Source organism: Macaca nemestrina, chromosome 7, assembly GCF_043159975.1.
Source record: "Macaca nemestrina isolate mMacNem1 chromosome 7, mMacNem.hap1, whole genome shotgun sequence".
In the NCBI taxonomy this organism is placed as follows: Eukaryota; Metazoa; Chordata; class Mammalia; order Primates; family Cercopithecidae; genus Macaca; species Macaca nemestrina.
In genome coordinates, this window is record NC_092131.1 from 88,510,390 (window position 1) to 88,533,442 (window position 23,053).

At 38.0% G+C, this 23,053-nt stretch overlaps 2 protein-coding genes across 7 annotated transcripts in view; both read left to right on the forward strand.

Annotated features, from left to right (window-relative positions):
- Positions 1 to 23,053, forward strand: part of LOC112423157 (olfactory receptor family 4 subfamily Q member 3) — a 39,545-nt gene that overhangs the window by 2,365 nt on the left and 14,127 nt on the right. Inside the window, exon 1 of one of the 4 annotated variants that reach the window (XM_071100539.1) lies at positions 7,952 to 8,018. The exons of the other annotated variants lie outside the window; for them this stretch is intronic. The gene's annotated coding sequence lies outside the window, so the exon portion shown is untranslated. Of the gene's footprint in view, positions 1 to 7,951; positions 8,019 to 23,053 lie in introns of those variants that run through there. 4 annotated transcript variants of the gene reach the window in all.
- The window catches only part of LOC105499212 (olfactory receptor 4N4C), a 98,594-nt gene that overhangs the window by 2,355 nt on the left and 73,186 nt on the right, over positions 1 to 23,053 (forward strand). For 2 of the 3 annotated variants that reach the window (XR_011626044.1, XM_071100535.1), the window contains exon 1: positions 7,919 to 8,018. The exons of the other annotated variant lie outside the window; for it this stretch is intronic. Coding sequence is in view for 1 of the 2 variants with exons in the window: in XM_071100535.1 (XP_070956636.1) it covers positions 7,983 to 8,018 (36 nt within the window). In the remaining variant the exon portion in view is untranslated. Of the gene's footprint in view, positions 1 to 7,918; positions 8,019 to 23,053 lie in introns of those variants that run through there. 3 annotated transcript variants of the gene reach the window in all.

Below are 23,053 nucleotides of genomic sequence, written 5' to 3' on the forward strand. Positions count from 1 at the left end.
TTCCCTCCCCATCATACCCCTGCAATGGCCAGTGCAGAAATCACCAATAACGTTCACGTCTCTAAGTCTTACGTACATTTTTTTTTCAAGACACATTTCTTCTCAGCAGAATTCAGCACTGCTGTTCCAACACTTTTTTTCCTTTGGCTTCAGTGACAACTCTACTCTACTTTCCCTCCTGATTTCCCAGAAAATTTCCACCTTTCTGGCTACAACTCCTCTATTTAATTTGTGGGCTTGTTTTCCTCTAATTGGCCATTAAACTCTGAAGCTCTGCAAGGCTGAGTTCCAGGCCTTCACATCTTTCAATGCTATACCATCCTCTAGGTCATTTTCTTCTCCAAAGCTTTGGTTATTTTTACTTATTTGCCAATGAGTATATCAAATTATTAATACAAATTGCATCCTAGGAATTCCAGATGACAACTGCTACATGGTATTAATATTTGACTGCTGGATGATAGTTTTACTTGAATGTTTCACAGGCACCTCAAACTCAACTCCAAAACTGATCTAATGAACTTTCCCAAACCACATGCTCTTCTTGCATTTCTAAGAGAATGGATTCCCATTCATCTGACTACAGTGCTATCCTGAAAGCAGATCCAGAGACTAGGATTCACCTGCAGGTGATTCATTTGGTAGGAATCAGAATCTCTGGTAGGAGAACTGGGAAGTGGGGCAAAGACCCTTATAAAGAGTGAACTATGAAGCAGTTACCAGAATGGATAACTGGAGATTAACCTTGGAATAACTCTGAGAGCCAGTGTAGAAAACTCATCTCAGAAGCGTGCTGAGAAGTAAAGGGTATTTGTACACCAGTTTCTGATAGTCATTAGTTATGGACTGTCTCCTAGTGGCATTGATTCCTCAGCATGCCCAACCTGCAGCAGGGACAGCAAAAGCAGCTTCCGTGATCAGAGAAAGCCCTCAGGTAAGGAAACGCGAGGGTGAGTGCTGGAAGTCAGGCTGGCATGCCCTGAAGTATTAGGGTGAGGCGCCATGGCAAGGTATCTGTGACCATCTTCCTAACCTTCCACTTCCATTTCCAATCTTTACATACATTTTACTTCCCGAATATGTAGTAATATGCATTTCCTTCCATTTCCACCACCACCTCTACCTGCAGAGGTTGACCGCCACCCTCTTTTTCAAATATACTTGCCTCGTTTAGCACATTCACAGTGTTGTGCCACCACCACCTCTGTCAAGCTCCAAAACACTGTCATCACCCCATAGAAAACCCCAGTCCTCTTCCTCTTCACCCATGGCCACCACCCGGAGTGTGTTTGGCCATTGGAGGACACTGCACATTTTTGCTGGGCATGATTAAATAGTTGCTGCTTTTCTGCACTTATCACTGTATCTTGAGCAAAAGTTTCATAATTTTCAGTGTTTTATCTGGGTTGATTGGATCCAATTTTAGTTTTTGAGTTTCTTTTTTGAGCAACAATAACAATTTTGAGGATTAATATGTCATGACTTTTATTCTTTACTAGAAGTCTTCCAAAGAAAAAGATAAATTTGTTTCTTTTAAAAATAGAATAAAATTCATCCTGTCTTGCAAAAATACACAAAAAACAAAAACAAATATACTTGCCTCATAATTAGTTTCACATTTGCCCTTGTCCTTCTCTAAACTCTTCGCTACCATGGCCAGAGTTACTGTTTCAAGAAGGAGATGAAATCATGTCATAGTCTATTCTCTGTGCCTGAAATCCACTTTTCACCCTCATCTCCCTTTATCTAAACTATGTTATTCATTTTTGGGGGGTCTTAACTCAAGCATTCCTTTCTCAAGACGACTTTTATGCTATGAAGAGTGAGACAAAGTTCCCTGCACCACCTCCATTGAATCATGTTAGGCCTTAACGTACCTTTCCTTTATAACACTTACTGAACGATTAATTTGGCATTTATTTACCTGGCTATTTTATTCAGGGTTTAGGATTTGTAGTGGATCATAAGCTCCACAAGAGTGTTCCAGGTCTAGTTTAGGTCACCATGTATCCCTGATTAGTACCACACATCCCAGTGCACAGTGTATAGGTAAGGTATAGTGTAAGGTATAAATGGATAAGTGACAGGAATAAAGATGGTTTTCAATTTGTATTACAATGTTTTCTACTATCTGGCAGAATCTTAGTAGGATTTAATAGAAATCAGGCAATGTCTACTCCTTAACTTGACTTTGAGAGAGAAGCATTTGATTTTTAAGAATCACTCCCAATTCTTATTTTTTTCTGTCATTATGTCGGTGAGGTAGAGATATTCCCGAGGCTTTCTTGTTTAGGAACTTGTCTCCTTGGACATTTTAACTAGGTCATGACTAGACCATTGCTACATGAAGTATGGTCTATTGACCAGCAACATCAGTATCAGCTGGAGACTTTTAGAAATGCAGAATCTCCAGTCTGGCATGAGACGGTATCTCTTTGTGGTTTTGATTTGCATTTCTCTAATGACCAGTGATGATGAGCTTTTCTCTCATGTGTTTGTTGGCTGCATAAATGTCTTCTTTTGAGAAGCGTCTGTTCTTATCCTTTGCCCGCTTTTCGATGGTTTTCTTTTTTTTTTTCCTTGTAAATCTGTTTAAGTTCTTTGTAGATTCTAGATATTAGCCCTTTGTCAGATGGATAGATTGCAAAAATTTTCTCCCAGTGTGTAGGTTGTCTGTTCACTCTGATGATAGTTTCTTTTGCTGTGCAGAAGTTCGTTAGTTTAATAAGATCCCATTTGTCTATTTTGACTTTTGTTGCCATTGCTATTTTAGTCATGAAGTCTTTGCCCATGCCAGTGTCCTGAATGGTATTGCCTAAGTTTTCTTCTAGGGTTTTTATGGGCTTAGGTCTTACACTTAAGTCTTTAATCTATCTTGAGTTAACTTTTGTATAAGGATCCAGTTTCAGCTTTCTGCATATGTTATCGTTAAAAAGTCAGGAAACAACAGATGCTGGAGAGGATGTGGAGAAATAGGAATGCTTTTTCACTGTTGGTGGGAGTGTAAATTAGTTCCACCATTGTGGAAGACAGTGTGGCAATTCCTCAAGGATCTAGAACTAGAAATACCATTTGACCCAACCATCTCATTACTGGGTATATACCCAAAGGATTATAAATCATTCTACTATAAAGACACATGCACAAGTATGTTTATTGCAGCACTGTTCAAAATAGCAAAGACTTGGAACCAGACCAAATGCCCATCAATGATAGGCTGGATAAAGAAAATGTGGCATATATACACCATGGAATACTATGCAGCCATAAAAAAGGATGAGCTTGTGTCCTTTTCAGGGACATGGATGAGACTGGAAACCATCATTCTCAGCAAACTATCACAAGGACAGAAAAGTTGAACAATGAGAACACATGGATATGGGAGGGGAACATCGGACACTGGGGGCTTTTCGGGGGTGGGGGACTAGGGGATTAATCTTTTACCTTAATTTCATAAACTGATATAGTGATTATTATATTGATAAAATCAATATCATATTGATTCAGTCATTATGTACAAAAGTGTGCAAAGATCTAGACATTAAACTTTATTTTTGAAGGTATTTCGTAAAATTTTGAGATTGATTTTCCTTATATGCTTTTTGTAAAACTGAAAATTTTTACTAAATGACAGAAATCAAGCACTTTTTTTGTTGTAGGTAAACTTCCTTCCTCCTACCTTATTATAAAAATGCTTTAGGGATTTGAGTTACCTGAGAAAAACTTTTTTTTCCTCAGGAATATGGAGGGATGTGAGTCCTAGATGTCAAGAGGGCTTACATTTTGAGCAGAAACACAAATTTTCAAAAGTTTTTCTTTCAACTTGCTCTCTATACCAGTGTTCTGGGAAGTCTTTTGGTATGACTAGCTAGAAGCTATGTTTGTGCTTCTTTTAGTAATATATGTCTCTTTAATAGGCTTCCAACCAGAATCATTAATAAACCAACATTGAGAAATTATGGAATGAAAAGGGATTGACACAGGAGTGTCATGATTCTTAGCAGTGCTCAAAAGGTGAAGCCATCACATGAACCAAATCTCTAAATAATTTATTTTATAAACCATATTCTGCCTCCAGCTGGACAGAGTTTTACTGTGGCCCCAAAATTAAAAATGCACTTTATAAAACTCACATTCTCCTGGGATGTAGCCTCTATAGCATTAGGAAGGTTATCTTTCAAGCCAATGAATCTTTAAAAGTTAATGATTACATATTCTCTGAAGAATCAGTAAAGAGTAATGACAACTATTCTAAGGCATCATTATTTACAAAGAGCTTGCCCACCAGACAGATTCCAAAAAATCTTCTGGAAGACACAGTCTAAGGAGAAATAAGATACAAAATATGTCACCCAAAGTTCTGACATAATGTTTAGGAACAATTTAGGTGTTACTGTGCATATATTGGAGGATATAGAGCCCAGTGAGGAAAATACTGAGGTTCCAACATTGTAGCATATTGAATAAAAACTTACAGAATTTAGAAATAACTTTTAGAAGGATGGCACTTTTTTGGCAGAATTCTTTCTTTTTTTTTTTTGAGACGGAGTCTCGCTCTGTCGCCCAGGCTGGAGTACAGTGGCCAGATCTCAGCTCACTGCAAGCTCCGCCTCCCATTCTCCTGCCTCAGCCTCCCGAGTAGCTGGGAATACAGGCACCCGCCACCACGCCCGGCTAGTTTTTTGTATTTTTTTAGTAGAGACGGGGTTTCACCGTGTTAGCCAGAATGGTCTCGATCTCCTGACCTCGTGATCCGCCCGTCTCGGCCTCCCAAAGTGCTGGGATTACAGGCCTGAGCCACGGCGCCCGGCCCAGAATTCTTTAGATATGAGAAGACAGTATAAGAAGTAGCAACATTTAAGTTAATTGACAGAGATACTTCAGAGGAACATGTGACTTCCCACTTAATATGAGAGAAGTATTTACTTTTATTGATTAGTGTCCCTTCTCTTTTTACTTCATGGCATTTAGGTGCCGACACAGTGTAATTGAACACTCGTGTGTGAGTGAATGCTCCTACCAAGTGCTGTGAAGTAGTTGAGGACATCAGGGATGTATGCCCTAGGACCACACACATCTGTCTAAAAGCAAACTTCCACTTGGAGAGACTAAGGAGGAAAATGTTTATTCAGACCTTTATTATCACTTAGTCATAACACTTAGAAACTCCTAAAACATAGCTTTGATCTTGTTGTCTGCTCAAAAGCCGTCAATGATTTCAAGTTCCCAAGTTCTCCACAAATTGACTTCAAATTATTTTCCTGGTGTTATCTTTCCCTACTCTCTTTTACAGATAAACTAGACAGTCGACAACATTTCATTCTCTGAATAGCTTCAGTTTCCTATGTTCTCTTCTTTGTGACCATTTTCTGTATTTGGAATTCTATTTATCTCCATCTACACCTGTAAAAACCCTCCTTCAAGGTCCAGTTCAAAAGACATTTTTTTTTCCCCTGGAATGTTTTCCCCTTTTCCCCTAACCAAAGCACCTTTTCCATCCTTGCATTTTTGTTGTTGTTGTTGTTGAGATGGAGTTTCGCTCTGTCCCCAGGCTGGAGTGCAGTGGCGTGATCTCAGCTCACGGCAACCTCCACCTCCCAGGTTCAAACAATTCTCCTGCTTCAGCCTCTTGAGTAGCTGGGACTACAGGCATGTGCCACCCCGCCCAGCTAATTTTTGTATTTTTAGTAGAGACAGGATTTTACCATGTTGGCCAGGATGATCTCTATCTCTTGACCTCGTGATCTGCCTGCCTCGGCCTCCCAAAGTTCTGGGATTACAGGCGTGAGCCACCGCGCCCGGCCCCATCCTTGCATTTTTATTTTACCATCTTTGTGTCTTTGTCATGATACTAATCACAAGCTGCCTTACATCAATGTTTATCCATGATACTGGCTTGACGTTTTTTCTTGTTGTTGTGTCTCTACTGGGTTTTGGTATCAGGATGATGCTGGCCTCATAGAATGAGTTGCACAGGGGTCCTTCCTCCTCAGTTTTGTGGAATCATTTCAGCAGAAATGGTACTGGCTCTTCTTTGCATATCTGGTAGAATTTGGCTGTGAATCCATCTAACGCTGAGCTTTTAAAAATATATATATTTTTTGGTTGGTAGGCTATTTATTACGGATGCAATTTTGGAGCACGTTATTGGTGTGTCCAGGAAGTGACCCATCTCTCACAGGTTTTCTAGTTTGTGTGCGCAGAGGTGTTTCTAGTAGTTTCTGATGGTTATTTTTTATTTCTGTGGGGTCAGTGGTAACATGGCCTTTTTCATTTCTAATTGTGATGTTTCTTTCAAAAGATTAGAATAACTAGTAAAAATTATATCTATTCTGAATATGGCTTCTAGGTATTATTAAATGTTTATGCCTTTAATTTACTCTGATCAACAATGTAAGTTATCTTTGGGGCTTTTTTTCTTAAATAATCTTGTCACTAAACCACCACACGTAATAAACAGCCTGGTTAAATGAACATGCATTGGAACATTAGACTCTGGAGAGACGAGATTCATTAACCTTTGACACGAGAAGCTCACAGTGCAACAGGCCACTCCGATAGAACAAAAGTCCTAGGAAGTCTATGTCAGCAAAATCCTACCTAAGGACTAAACTTTAAGCTCTATTCACTTTTAGCTAATTAAGTAAATACACTGCCATCCCATGCTGAGAGTGATGGGCAGTCTGGGGGGAGGTTGACTGCTATAGGGAGGAGGGAGGAGGATGTGTTTCTGCACTTTGCTTCTTCAGTCAGGCACTCTGTGACTTCTTCATTTCCTTCCTCTCCTCTTCAAGCCCTGGCATATTGGCTCAGAAGCACAAGGGGGGCAGGATAATCCTCATTGTCTCATTCACACGGACTGAAGCCCCGGGCTTTGAAACACACACTCACTCCTCCCAAGCTCTACCCACTGATGCTGGGAGCAATTTAGAGCAAATGTTGTCCAAAGTGACATTACCTAGATCACTAGGTTCTTTCTTTCACCCACCTCCAATCCTGCTGTTCTTTCAGTTCTAAGTCAAGGATACTCCAAGTTTACACTTTGCAGGAGCCCCTGGAATATTTGGGGTTTCATACTGCACATCAAAACTATTTCTCACTAACTCCATCATCTATTAAAAATTCGGTTGATCCAGCCACTGCACTCCAGCCTGGGTGACAGAGCGAGACTCCGTCTCAAAAAAAAAAAAAAAAAAAAAAAAAAAAAAAAAAAAAAAAAAATTCGGTTGAATTTCTGCCATTTTAATGGCTATCAGCCTTCATATGAACTTCTTGGTATTATAATAGTCAGTGTGCTTCCAAATTAATCCAATTTGTTTACTTTTATTTTAAAATGAAATGTAGGCCAAGCATGGTGGCTCACGCCTGTAATCCCAGCACTTTGGGAGGCCGAGGCTGGTGGATCATGAGGTCAGGAGTTCGAGACCAGCCTGGCCAACATAGTGAAACCCTGTCTACTAAAAATACAAAAAACTAGCCAGGCATGGTGGTGGGCACCTGTAATCCCAGCTACTTGGGAGGCTGAGGCAAGGAGAATCGTTTGAACCTGGGAGGTGGAGATTGCAGTGAGCAGAAGTCATGCCACTGCACTCTAGCCTGGGTGACAGGGCGAGACTCCGCCTTAAAAAAAAAAAAAATTGAAGTGTAGCTTAGAAACCATTCTTCCATAAAACCATATCTCTTTAAGATGATGTTGGAAAATTAGCCTTTCTCATAAAGTAGTTTTTCCCACAAGTTTAAACACATTACTCCATTATAATTTTAGAGACTATTTAAAAAAAATCTATTATGCTTCAGCTTTTCCTGCAATTTTCTCTTTCTTATCTCTTACATTCTTCTCTGTGTTCTGGTCCAACAATTATTGCCATGGCAACAAAGGCTCTGTGACATCTCTAGCAAGCTCATTGTCTTCCACCTTATTAAACTTTAATGGGTAGCTAGTAGACAGTAACACTCTGGGAGGACTCAAACCACATAACCAAATGTGCCAAGATAATCCTGAGCTCACTCATTGTCAGGTAAGACAACGTATTTTAGTGCAATAGCAAACAATTAATTAAACAAACAAAAACAAGAAACCTTTCTTGGGCCAGGAAGCCATTAATTAGCTAAGCTCAGAGCCACTCATTGAAACTAGGTCCTGACCGGGTTTCTGGATTTGACCACTGGGCAGAAACTAGGACCCAAAACCAATTGGAATGAAATGGTCCCCAGATATTGTTTCCATGTAAGAATAGGTTTGGAAGTATCCAGACTTACTGGTGGGCCAGGCCTCCCCTGTGAGCAGTACAGGTCAGGACACTTGGACTGCCCTTTCCCTCTACCTTCCCTCGGGTAATGTGAATGGCTTAGTCTTTCGTGTTTCTGTCTGTAACTTGGAGGAGGAAGAGAAGAGCCTCATTGCACATATTGGGTCGTTAAGAATGATCTTAGAGCCATAATTTACAATATTTTGAAGTTAGGTTTGACTTTTACCATTCTACTACTCCTCTCTCCCAATATGTTTTGCCAGATTGTAAGTAACTTGCAATTAGAACACATTGAAGACATATATTTGAGCTCCTTAGAGATTCTCATCCACCTTTGAGGTAACTTTTTGTACTTTAGGTTTTCTCAAGTCAGAGTGTTGAGTCCTTAAATCAGGGTTGGGCAGTAATAAAATTTTGATACATAAAGTTAATTGCCTAAGCTTAGTAAATGGGGGACAGGCTTGCTTATCAACAGTCTTTGTAGTATTTTATGCTGAAACAGCCTTGAGGCTCAGACTCAGCCCACAGCTCTCTGCACTCCCTCCACCTCCCTTCTGCCCCTTTCATGTATAGCCTTTACAGCAATTTTTCTGTGAGTTCTTTTCCTTTTTGAGATCTTTCTTAAGGTTAATGGTGTACAGTAGAACTTATTCATCCTTTTTAGCTGAAACATTTTACCCTTTGACAAATGCCTCCCCATGTCCCCTGGGTGGAATTTTCTTTTTTTTTTTTTTTTAAATTTATTTATTATTATTATACTTTAAGTTGTAGGGTACATGTGCATAACGTGCAGGTTTGTTACATATGTATACTTGTGCCATGTTGGAATTTTCAATAGGTAGTTAGGGAGAGCCTCACTGAAAAGGTTGGGATTTTGGGATGCTGATAACATTCAGTTTCTTGAACTGGGTACCTTTACACAGGAGTTATCAGTTGCTAACAACTCATTGAGCAATATACTTATGATTTGTACAATGTACTTTTTGTATGTTATAGATGAATAAAAAATTCAGAAATCTCATAAAGGTGATATTTGGATAAAGACTTGAAGGAAGTGTGGAGGCAAGAAACATAAACGTCTGGGGAAAGAGGGTTCCAGGCAGAGGAGACGGCATGTATAGGTGCCACAAAGCAGGAGCACGCCTGGCATGATTGAGACAGCAGGAAGTCCTCATCTCTTCCTCACCTCCCCGCCACCTCTGAAATGGCCATTTCAGAAATTATGAAATTTATTTACGTACATTTATCTTAACAAATACTCACTTTCGATATTTTACAAGTGTAACTACAAGTTTATTATAGGAAAATTTGAGAAAACATACGTATCCACAAGAATACAATATAACCACTTAACATTTAAAATTTTTCCTTTCATCATACTTATATTCATAGAGTAGTATTGGCATTTAAGTATAAAATTTACTATACATGTTTATATTATTCATATTTATATTTTAATGTTCAGAACTGATTAGTTAATCCATCAATAACAATTGATTGTGAATGTTCCAGGGACTACTGTAAATGCTCATGCACATAGCAGTGAAGAAAATGTACAAAAATTCCTATGTGGAACTTACATTCCAAAGGGAGAAGACAGGTGGTAAATAAATAAGTAAACTATATAGTATGTTAGGGAGTGATGAGTAAACGTGGTGAAAAATTAGAAATGTCAGGTCAATAGGAGTGTGTGTGGGAGCTGGCAGAGGTGCATTCCCCCCTCCCCCCGCCTTATTAAGATGTAATTGACAAAAACAGTATATAGATTCACATGAGAAGAAAAAACAATTCACAAAACTAGCATTGTTTTACTTCTGTCCTTACAGAGATATGTTTGACTGTTTGGTGAGACATTCTGGAGTTTAAGCTGTCATTTAAACCAGTTACAATTTTCCACAGGGAGCTACTCTGTCACTTGGGTCTTTTCCCATTTAAGCAAGGCTCAAGGCTACTTTCCATGGACTCATTATCCAGTATGTGAGGTTAGCTTGGCACTTGTTCAATACGTGCTTGCTTTATAATAGGTGATTATTTTTTATTTTATATTAAAAAACTATGTATTTGTGGCATACAAGAGGATTTTTTGATATGTATACGTGGTGAAATGATTAATTCAAACTAATTAACATATTTATCACTTCCACATACTTTCATTTTACTGTGAGAGAACATTTAAAATCTCTTTTAACAATTTCAAGTATACTTTTGGCCTTATGTTTCCATGAGTTCCACATTCAGGCATTCAACCAACTGGATAGAAAGCATTAGGAAAAAAACCCACAAAAAATACAATAAAAGCAATAAAAAAAAAGTATAACAACTATGTATAAAACATTTATATTTTATTTGTATTATAAATAATCTATAGATGATTTAAAGTATATGGAAGAATATGCATAGGTTACATGCAAATATAAAATGATATCATTTTATATAAGGGACTTGAACATCCCAGAATTTTGGTGTCCTTGGGGAGTCCTGGAACCAATTGCCCCCAGATATTGCAGATATTTAGGGACAATGGTATAACATATGACTATTAACTACAGTCACCATGCTGTACAATAGATCTCCAAATGTATTTATCCTGTTTAGCTGAAACGTTGTATCTTTCAACCAATATCTTTCAATTCCCCTGGGTGGAATTTTCAATAGCTAGTCAGGAAAGGCCTCACTGAAAAGGTGATATTTGGTCAAAGATTTGAAGGGAGTGTGGGGGAAAGAAATATAAATATCTGGGAAAAGAGCATTCCAGGTAGAGGAGATGGCATGTATAGGGGCCACGAGGCAGGAGCGTGCCTGCCATACTTAAAAGACATTAAGGAATCTTCATCTTTTCCTCATGTCTTCCTCACCTCCAATATATTTAAATATGGCTTCCCCCCACCACACCCTTAAAATGGCCATTGCATAAATCACCAATAACATTTGTGTTAGTGCATTTTACATTGATATAAAGGAATACCTGAGATTGAGTAATTTATAAAGAAAAGAGGTTTATTTGGCTCATGGTCCTGCAGGCAGTACAAGCATGGCATCAGCATCTGCTTAGCTTCTGAAGCCTAAGGAAGCTTTTACTCATAGAAGAAAGCAACGGAGAAGCAGGTGTGTCACATAGCAAGAGAGGGAGCAAGGTTGTGTGTGTGGGGGGGTGTTGTTCCATACTCTTTTTAACCATCAGATCTAATGGTAACTCTACTATAGGTAAAATACAAACCTGTTCATGAGGGTTGGGTTGGATACCATCACCATCCAATGAGGGATTCACCCCCATAACACAGACACCTCCCACCAGGCACCCCATCTGACATTGGGGATCACAATTAAACCTGAGATTTGGAGGGTACGTTGAGTATAATGTGAGCTGTAGGCTTGTAATATATGGTCTTTATTGTGTTGAAGTATATTTCTTCTAAACCAACTCTGTTGAGAATCTTTTCATGAAACAATGTTGAATTTTTCCAATGCTATTTCTGCATCTAATTAGATGATTATATAATTTTGGGGCTTCATTTTGTTAATGTTGTATATCACATTTATAGATTTATGTATGTTGATCCATCTTGCATCCTTGGGGTAAATCCACTTGAGCATGGTAAGTTATCTTTTTAATGTGCTATTGAATTCAGTGTGCTAGTATTTGATTGAGGATTCATGCATCTACGTTCATCAGGGATATTGATCTGTCATTTTTCTTTTCTTTTTCTTGTTCTTGTCTGTCTTTGGTATCAGAGTAATGTTGGCCATTTAAAAAAATTTGGGAAGTATTCCTTCCTCTTAGATTTTTTTGGGAAGAGTTTGAGGATTGCTAATTATTTAAATGTTTGGTAGAATACAACAGTAAAGCTATTCTGGGCTTTTCTTTGATGGGAGACTTTATTACAATTCAATCTTATTACTCATTTTTGATCTGTTCATACTTACTATTTCTTCTTGATTCAGTCTTGGTATCTTTCATGTATCTTGGAATTTATTTATTTCTTCTACTTTATTCAATTTGTTAGTGTACAACTGTTCATAATACTTTCTTATAAGCTTTTTTTTCTTATGAGCTTTTATGTTTCTATGGTATCAGTTGTAATGTCTCCCTTTTCACTTTTGATTGTATTAATATTTGAGTCCTTTCTCTTTTTTTCTTGGTCTGGCTAAAGGTTTGTTGATTTGTTTATCCTTCTGAAAAAATACTCTTTATTACATTGAGTTCTTTTCTATTATAGTTTTAGTCTCTATTTTGTTTATTTGCATTCTGATCCTTGTTATTTCTTTCCTTCTGCTGACTTTGGGTTTAGTTTGCTTTCCTTTTATTAGTCACTTGAGTTGTAATATCAGGTTGTTTATTTTATATTTTCCTTTTTTAATTTTTATGGGTACACAGTGACTGTATATGTTTATGGGGTACATGAGATATTTTGCTACAGGCATACAGTGTATAATAATTACATCATAGTAAATGGGATATCCATCACTTCAAACATTTACCCTTTCTTTGTGTTACGAGCAATGCAATTATGCTCTTTTAGTTATTTTTAAATGTACTATGAATTATGTTTGGCTAAATTCACCTTGTTGTGCTATCAAATACTAGATCTTATTTATCCCATTTAACTGTATTTTTATACCCATTATCCATGAATCCAGTTATTTTAAGTTTTAGCTCCCACAGATAAGTGAGAACATGGAAAATTTGTCTTTCTGTCCCTGGCTTATTTTGTTTAACATAATAACCTCCAGTTCTATCTATGTTGTTGCAAATAACAGGATCTCATTCTTTTTCATGACTGTGTATTACTCCATTGTATATATTAACCACATTTTCTTTATTTATTCATCTATTCATGGGCACACAGGTTGCTTCCAAATCATGGCTATTGTGAATAGTGCTTCAGTATGCTTGGGAATGCAGGTATCTCTCAGATATCCTGATTTCCTTTCTTTTATGTATATACCTACCAATGGCATTGCTGGGTCATATGGTAGCTCTATTTTTGTTTTCTTTGAGAAATCTCCAAACTGTTCTCCATAGTGATTGTACTTATTTATATTCCCACCAACAGTGGGTTCCCCTTTCTCCATATGCTAGCCAGAATTTCTTTTTTTTTGAGACAGAGTCTTGCTCTGTTGCCCAGGTCCTGGAGTGCAGTGGTATGATCTCCGCCCACTGCAAGCTCCGCCTCCCAGGTTCATGCTATTCTCCTGCCTCAGCCTCCCGAGTAGCTGGGACTACAGGCGCACGCCACCACGCCCGGCTAATTTTTTTTTTTTCTTTTTTCTTTTTTTTGTATTTTTAGTAGAGGCAGGGTTTCACTGTGTTAGCCAGGATGATCTCGATCTCCTGACCTTGTGATCTGCCCGCCCCGGACTCCCAAAGTGCTGGGATTACAGGAGTGAGCCACCGCGCCCTGCCCCTAGCCAGCATTTCTTACTGCCTGTCTTTTGGATATAAGCCATTTTAACTGGGGTTAGATTATTCATCTTGTAGTTTTGGTTTGCATTTCTCTGATGATCAATGATGTTGAGCACTTTTTCACATGCCTGTTTGCTATTTATATGTCTTCCTTTGAGCAAGATCTTTTGCCCATTTTAAAATTAGATGATCAGATTTTTCCTATTGAGTTGTTTGAGCTCCTTATAAATTCTGGTTGTTAATCCCTTGTCAGATGGATAGTTTACAAATATTTTCTCCTATTTTATGGTTGTCTTTTTCAACATCATTGAAATGATCCTATGGTTTCTGTTTTTAACTTTATGTGATGAATTACATTTATTGATTTGCGTATGTTGAATCATCCTAGCATTTCTGGAATAAAACTCGCTTGATCATGGTGAATTAATTTTTTAATGTGATGTTGGATTTAGTTTGCTAGTATTTTCTTGAGGATTTTTGCACCAGTGTTCATCAGGGATATTGGTCTGTAGTTTTCTTTTGTTGATATGTCTCTTTCTGGTTTTGTATCAGAGTAATAATGTCCTAATAGAATGAATTTAGATGTATTCTGTGTTCCTATATTTTTTGGAATAGTTTGAGTAGGACTGGTATTAATTCTTCTATGGGTATCTGGTAAAATTCAACAGAGAAGCCATCATGTCCTGGGCTTTTCTTTGCGGACAGACTTTTTATTAGGGCTTTGATCTCATTACTTGTTATTGGTTTGTTCAGGTTTTGGATTTCTTCATGGCTCAAACTTGGTAGGTTGTATGTGTCTAAGAATTTATCTATTTTTCTCTGGATTTTCCAGTTTATTGGCATATGGTTGCAAGTGATCCTTTTAATTTCTGCAGTATTGGTTTTATGTCTTAATTTTATTTATTTGGGTCTTTTCCCTTTTTCTCTTAGGTAAAGTTTTGTTGATTTTGTTTATCTTTTCAAAAAACAAACTTTTCTCTCTGTTGATCTTCTGTATTGTATGTTTTGTTTCCATTTCATTTATTACTACTCTGACCTTTATTATTTATTTTCTTCTAATAATTTGGATTTGTTTGCTTTTGCTTTTTTAGTTTTTAAAGATACATCACTAGGTTATTTGAAATTTTTCTACTTCTTTGGTGTAGGCACTTGTAGCTATAAACTTTTACTTGCCAGGTTTTGGTATCAAAGAGATGTGCCTTCATAGAATGAGTTAGGGAGGAGTCCATTCTCATCATTTTTGGGAATAGTTTCAGTAGAATTGGTTCTAGCTCTTCTTTGTGTATCTGGTAGAATTTGGCTGTGAAACCATCTGGTCTAGGACTTTTTTGGTTGGTAGATTTTTATTGTTGCTTCTATTTTGGACCTTAATATTTGTCTTTTAGGGTTTTAATCTCTCCCAGATTCAATCTTGGGAGGTTATTTCCAGAAATTTATCCATTTCCTCTAGATTTAGTAGTTTGTATTCATAGAGGTGTGTTCCTAATAGTATTGGAGGATATTCTGTATTCTGGGATCATTTGTAATGTTACCTTTGTCATTTCTTAATGTGGTTATTTGAATCTTCTCTCTCTCTCTCTCTCTGTTACTATAGCTGGCAGCCCATCGATCTTGTTTATCCTTTTAAGGAATCAACTTTTGGTTTCATTGATTCTTGGCATTAATTTTCTGGTCTATTTCATTCAGATCTGCTCTGGTTTTAGTTATTTTTTTTCCTGCTAGCTTTGTTTTAATTTTTCTAGCTCTTCTGTTTGATGCTAGGTCATTAATTTGAGATATATCTAACTTTTTGAGGTAATTGTTTAGTGCTATAAACTTTTCTTTTAACACTGCTTTTGCTGCATCCCAGAGATCTTGGCATATTTTGTCTCTGTTTTCACTTATTTCAAAGACTTTTTTTATTTCTGCCTTAATTTCATTGTTCACCCAGAAGTTATCCAGGAGCAAGTCACTTAATTTCCATGTACTTATGTAGTGCTGGGTGATGTTTGTAGTCTTTATTTTTATGTGATATACTATTCTAAGCTGACAGCAACAACAACTGTACACTATTTGCCAACAACATCTGTACACTTTATTTCTCCTCTCCCACATTTCATGTTTTTGATGTCAAAATTTACATCATTTTCTAATGGGTATCCATTGACTATTTTTGCTCTATGTGTTTTAATAGGTTTGTCTTTTAACCATTGTACTATAGGAAAAAAATTGCTTTACACATTGTCATTACAGTCTTAGAATATTCTGGTTATGACTTTGTATTTCTTATACCAATGCGTTTGCATTCTCATATGTTTTATGTTTTTAATTAGCAGCCTTTTAATTTAGCTCAAATAACTCCCTTTAGTGGTTCTCTTAAGATATATTTAGTGGTAATGAACTCCCATAGCTTTTGTTTGTCTGGAAAAGTTTTTTTTTTCTCTCATTTGCCAAGGACAACTTTGCTGGGTTAAGTAGTCTTGTTGGCCTTCAGCACTTTGAATACATTATCCTACTCTCTCCTCGTCTCCTGGGTTTTTGCTGAGAAATCCAGTGACAGCTATTTTGGTATTCCCTTGTATGTGATGTGCTTCTCATTACTTGCTGTTTTCAGAATGTTTTCTTTTTCTTTAATTTTTGTTATTTTGATTACTATACATCTTGGATAATTCCTATTTGGCTTAAACTTGTTTGCATACCTCTGCATTTGTTGTATTTAGATGTTAGCAACTTTCTCCAGATTTGGTAATTTTTTAGAATTTCTTCTTCAAATATGCTTTCTGGTCTCTTTTCTATTTCTTTTCTTTCTGAAAACTCCTATTAGATGAATATTAGGTCTTAATAGTTTTCCTTCATATCCAGAGTCTTTCTTTATTCTTTTACATTCTTTTTATTTTTTTCTGACTGAATTATTATTATTATTATTATTGTTATTATTATTATTTTGAGATGGAGTCTCGCTCTGTCGCCCAGGCTGGAGTGCAGTGGCGCGATCTCAGCTCACTGCAAGCTCCGCCTCCCGGGTTCACGCCATTCTCCTGCCTCAGCCTCCCGAGTACCTGGGACTACAGGCGCCGCCACCTCGCCCAGCTAGTTTTTTGTATTTTTTAGTAGAGACGGGATTTCACCGTGTTAGCCAGGATGGTCTCGATCTCCTGACCTCGTGATCCATCTGCCTCAGCCTCCCAAAGTGCTGGGATTACAGGCTTGAGCCACTGCGCCTGGTCTCTGACTGAATTATTTTAAATGTTTTGTCTCTAGCTTACTGATTGTTTCCCTTCTGCTTGATTGAGCCTGTTGTTAGAGCTATCTATTGCACTTTCATTTCAGTGATTTTATTCTTTAAGATTTCTATATTTTTATTATTTATATTTCTTTGTCAAAAAGCTTATATTGTTTGTGTATTATTTTCCAAATTTTATTTAATTATCTATTGTTATATTCTTGTAGTTCACTACATTTTTAAAGAGGACTTTTCTGAATTCTTTGTCAGTCATTTTGCAAATCTCCATTTCTTTAGGGTTCATTGTTGGAGTTTTATTAGTTTATTTTGGAGGTGTCATCATTCCCCAATTCTTCACAATCCTTGTATTCTTGCACTGGCGTCTGTTCATTTGAGGAGGTATTAGTTGGCAGGGATAGACTTTCAGTATTTAGTCTAGACTTTGATTCTAGATTGGTCAGCTGGTACTAACCCTGGGAAAGTAGAGCTTGCTTTCTGCTTTCAGGTTCTCCTGATGGCTCAGCTTTTGTCTTTGCTCTGAGTTCAGCTGGGACTACTGGCTGGGCTCTGATTTTTGGTAAGACCACTAAATGAGCTCTGCAAGCAGACAAAATTGCTTGCTTGGATGGTGATTGCCTCTGACTGGGCCAGGCCACAGGATGTATTTCCTGGCTAAATGATACCACTATTTGAGTTCTGCAGTTGTTTGGGGTTGCAGGCTTACTCACAAAATTAGGTGGAGACACTGCTCAAGATGGAGAGTAAAACTACTATACTTGGTGGGAATGCACATTTGATGTTTGCCTTCCTGCCTGGGTGGGACATTGGGGTGGGCTTTGAGATTGAGCCAAACCACCATTTAGATTCCTTGTTGGGGTATATATAGCCCTTTCACTTTGCCAAAATGCACTGTGGCAGGTATCTCTCTCTGTGAGTGGGCTTTGGGGATGATTTTGAGGCGAGTTGAACCACTGTTCGAGTCCCCAGGTAAGGCAGTTCTAGACCCTACACTGTGCTAAAAATGGGCTGTGATATGCATCTCCCTGCCTGGCTGGGCCCTGTTGTGGGTTTTGAGACTAAGCCAAACTACTGTCTGGGCTTCTGAGTGGGGCAGGTCTAGCCCTTGTACTTTATCAAAATGTGCTGTGGTCATCTCCCCTCCCTGGGCTTTGTGATGGGATCTGGGGCTGGCATGGAGGCTGATTGTTTAGGGATTCAAGCCAGGTAGAACTTCCTATTTCCAGGGGCAACCAGCCTGACTTTGTTGGTTTGTTACACTGTTGGCTAATACCCCTAATCACATACCACTGATGGCCGTTACATAGAGCTACCACCAAGATCTGCATGTTTGTCACTATGAGCTCTGCCTTCCTGCTCTGTTTCTACCTGACCATAGTAGTCTAGCCATTTTATTACCCCATGCTCCTTCCAAGGTGAGACCAGAGTAGGCTTCCTGGGAAGTATCTTGGAATGCAGGGAACATGAATGTCCACCTCTAGTTCTCTTTTCCTACTGTAGAAACTGTGGGCCTAGAAAAATTCTAAGTGGTGTGCTGACTTGGGAGAGAGGGAGAGGTGATGTGGTCAAAGTGAGACTATTCTTTTTGCCCTTCTCATGTGGCATTTTGTTTGGTTCTTTAGTTCACACAGGTTTCTCAGGCTTAATCATGAGTTTTGAAGTGTTCATGTAGGAGTTTTTGTCTGTGTACAGTTGCTAATTGAACATTCTATGAAGGGGAGGGAAAACTGGGACCTCCTATTCTTCAATCTTCCTGATGTCACAGAGAATCTGCGTTTTGAAAAGATCCATAGGTGATTGATATGGATATTAAAGTTGAGAACTACTAGGTTAAACATCTATTTCATGTGAAACATGAAAAATAAGCTAGATTTCGGGTTGCAATTATAGGGTAATACACATTTTTCAACTTTTTCATCTTTACTCTTGTTCATAAGAGGCTGCAACTGATCCAAGACAACTTATTCCTAGGTTATAGCAAAGGTTTTCAAACCCAAACAACACAGAATTACAAAATGTAGAGTTCACATCTTCACTGGCTAAGATAATGTTGACTAATGAAAACAATGGTAGATTGAAAAACCTATTTGAGTTACTATACTTTCTTATACCTAAGATAAAATATCCATATGATGATTATTGTTAATCCTCTACAGAAACATGATGAAAAGAAGTTTTAGTCAAACAGAGGAGATAGAAAGCAAGATCATAGGGGGTTGGGGAGTGAATAAGAAATGAAGAAGTAGGGCCGGGCGCGGTGGCTCACGCCTGTAATCCCAGCACTTTGGGAGGCCGAGGCGGGAGGATCACAAGGTCAGGAGATCGAGACCATCCTGGCTAACACGGTGAAACCCCGTCTCTACTAAAAATACAAAAAAAATTAGCCAGGCGTGGTGGTGGGTGCCTGTAGTCCAAGCTACTCGGGTGGCTGAGGCAGGAGAATGGCGTGAACCCGGGAGGCAGAGCTTGCAGTGAGCCGAGATTGCGCCACTGCACTCCAGTCTGGGCAACAGAGTGAGACTCCGTGTCAAAAAAAAAAAAAAAAAAAAAAAAAAAGAAATGAAGAAGTAGAGGTTGACTATGCTCTTTCATGTCACTTTGCACCCCCCAAAGTAAAAGAAATTTGATGTAATCAATTTGCCACCCATTGCTGGCTGGTTTTCTCAAAGATTGATGCCATATTGAGGGCTTAGTGTTGGTTTCTCATCAAGGCTGCATCTTCAGTGGCTCATCAGTGGCTCAGTGACTTGTCACCAACCTTGGTAAGAGAATGCCCATATTTTCTGGCTCGTGCATATTTTCCATGTATAAAACTTTCTTTATATTCCCTTTTATAAGCACTGAGGTGAATGAAATCAGAGTTGACTGACATTTTTAGATGACTCATTCTTTTCACCTAGCTATTGAGTGCCTCCACTCTGGAGGATACTTTCTAATGGCACAGAGTTGAGAAACAAAGATCTGCATACTTTGTGCTTATTCTCATAGGCCCATACATAGGCCTCCACCTCAAGTTTCCTTAAATCTGATTTTTCTGTATTTTTGGGGGGCTTTGCTTAGTGAAGCTTTTTTACAACAATCATTATTCTACTTGCCTAGCAAGCTATTTCTCCCAACATTCAAAGTGGACAACTAAGTATATTGCTCCCAAATCATGGGTTTGTGAGGATTTCCTCCATCACTACATTCTATGATTACCCTTGAGAGGCGTTAAGCTGCAGCATTAGTCAATATTTTCCTTGTCCAAGTGTATATTCAGACAATCCATTTGTGAGCGAAGCCTGAGGCTCTTTCCTCCTTTATTAGCTGGTTGTATGAAATCTATCTATTTCCCACCATGAAGCCATAGGTATGACTGCATGCTGCAGTTTAACACCTCTCAAGGGTAGCCATAGAATGTAGTGATGGAGGAAATCCTCATAAACCGATGATCTGGGAGCAATATACTTAGTTGTCCACTTTGAATGTTGGGAGAACTAGCTTGCTAGGCAAGATAAGGATATGTGTAGAATAAAGATTGTTGTAAAAAAACTTCACTAAGAAAAGCTCCCCCAAAATACAGGAAAATCAGATTTAAGGAAATTTGAGGTGGAGGCCTATGTATGGGCCTATGAGAATAAGCACAAAGTATGCAGATGTTTGTTTCTCAACTCTGTGCCCATCAGGGACCTGGCCCAGTCAGAGGACAAACTGAGGAAGAGATACTGTCACAGTGAAGGCATGTTTGTATCTTATGGAAATGCTTTTTACTGTATCAAATAGTTTGCCATTTTTTCTATCAGGTGCTAGCAAGCTCAATATGAGATAGAATTTAATATTGGTAAGATAAGATTAGTTAATGATTAACTTGAAGATAATTGCAAATATGGGCATGGTGCATGCTCATAACAATTGACATTATATTTTATTAAGAATTTCTATCCCTTTTTTTCTCATATAATTAAGAAAGATAAACAAAACTGGCATGGAAAGGTGAAACTCAGTGTTAAATTTGTCAGCACTTTAAAGAGAGGCCACCATTTAAGTCAGTTTGAATGAAGTTCTAAATTGTTTCTATTTTCTTCCTATATAAAAGAGTTTTTCAGGCAAGTATTTAGCTATTTAATTTACATTTCACATGTGAAGTATAATAAAACAACCACCCATTTCCCCAGGACTCACATAAATCCTGCCTTTCAAACCCAGAAAATATTCTCAACACAGGTTCTTTATGACACAAAAACTAATTGCAGCTGCACCTCATTTTGCGGAGCAAATAACTCTGAGGGCTTACAAATTAAAATTCTGTAAATTACATTTCATATTGTGATTCCTTTTCATCATGTTTTTGAGAGTTGTATTTGGAAAAAATGGCCATAGAACAAAGCAAAGATCAAAATCAAAGCAATATGTTAGTCAAATATTTATAAAATGGATTTTAAGAATTTTATTTTAGTACTGCCTAGCAGTACACAAGTCACAAAGTATTAATACTAAATTAATTATGATATCAAAACCTGTGTTTAAACTGGGTTTACGGCAAAGCAAGCTATAGCCTGAGTAGTGCTCACCTTTTTGTTTAGGTCTTACCTGCACTATATTCCAGGTAACTAAACTGCTTTAAATTCCTAATTCTTGTTTTGTGTACTCTCTGAAAAAACACTGAATATCAAACTAAGGCTATTAATCTATTTCCATAATGTAAAGCCCACTTGCTACATTTTGACAAGATGAACATCTAAAAACTTGACTCTTTTTCAGCCAGTATGTCCTGGTGGACAATTATGGAATTACAGTGTTAATTGTGGGAGCAGTCTACGATATCTGTTACATGTGTTATCAATTGCTTTAGCTCAGTAATACAAAATGGACATCTGTATTTTTTTTAAAAAGTTGAATTACATATAGAGGTTCTGATTAGCTTAGACACAGAATTTTACATGCTTTTTATTCACTTCAACACAAAATCTAATTCACCGTTGAAGCTTTCTTCTTAAGACCATAGTATTGCAAATTATGGTTAGTGGTGTTTAAGATGTTAATGGGTCATTATTATAGCAGTTCTTAAATAAAACAATGATTCTGTAGACAAATATTCATGTCTAATTAAGTTCCATTTGATAAATGGAAATTATCTCTTATTTATAAACACCCTTTCCAGTCCTGAAGACTTTCCTCAGAGAATCTTTCATCTCTTTGTTCCTGAGACTATATATTAGAGGATTGCAGAGAGGTGTAATCACAGAATAGAATGAGGTAATGATTTTTTGCATTTTTACTGTGTGTCCTGATCCAGGACTAACATACATCACCACGATAGAGCCATAAAACAAGGTGACAACCGCCAAATGAGAAGCACAAGTGGAGAAAGCCTTTTGTTTGCCAGCCTCTGAGGACATCCGTATTACAGCCAGAATCACCAGAACATAGGAACAAAGGATAAAGAGAAAGGTGCCAATCATGAAGACAGAATTGAATGTGGCGTAAATGAGCTGGGTGATGATGTCTTCAGAACAGGACGACATCATCAATGGGACAGGATCTCAAACAAAATGGTTGATAATATTTGGGCCACAGTATGATAGCTGTGAAATGAGAATAACTGGAGTCAGGAAGATTACAAACCCACATGACCAGGCAAAGATAATAAGGCCAGTGCATACTTGTTTAGTCATGATGCGTGGATAATGTAGAGGGCGGCAGATGGCAAGATACCTGTCAAAGGCCATGATGCAAAGGAAGAAGCCCTCATCACACCCAAAAGAGAAGAAGAAGTAGAACTGTGCAAAACAACTCATGAATGAGATGGACTTGCTCGTGGAGAGGAAGTTGGCCAGCATTTCAGGAACAGTTGTAGTAACATAACATATTTCCAGGAGAGAGAAATTTCCCAGGAGGATATACATGGGAGTGTGAAGGTGCCGGTCCCACCACACAGCACAGACAATGGCTGCATTTCCCATCAGGGTGAGAGTATAGGCTACTGAGAAGAGACCGAAGTAGAGGAGCTGCATTTCTGGGCTTGAGGGAAAGCCCATGAGGATAAAGGAGCTAACAAAGTTGATAGTTTCTATGCTGGACACATTCATTAGTCTGGAAGACATGGAGATGGCAGAGGTAATTGAAACATGAAATGGAACATGCTGGTTCTTCTTGGAAACAACCAAAATTCTTTATCATGTATATTATAAAGTAGTAAAC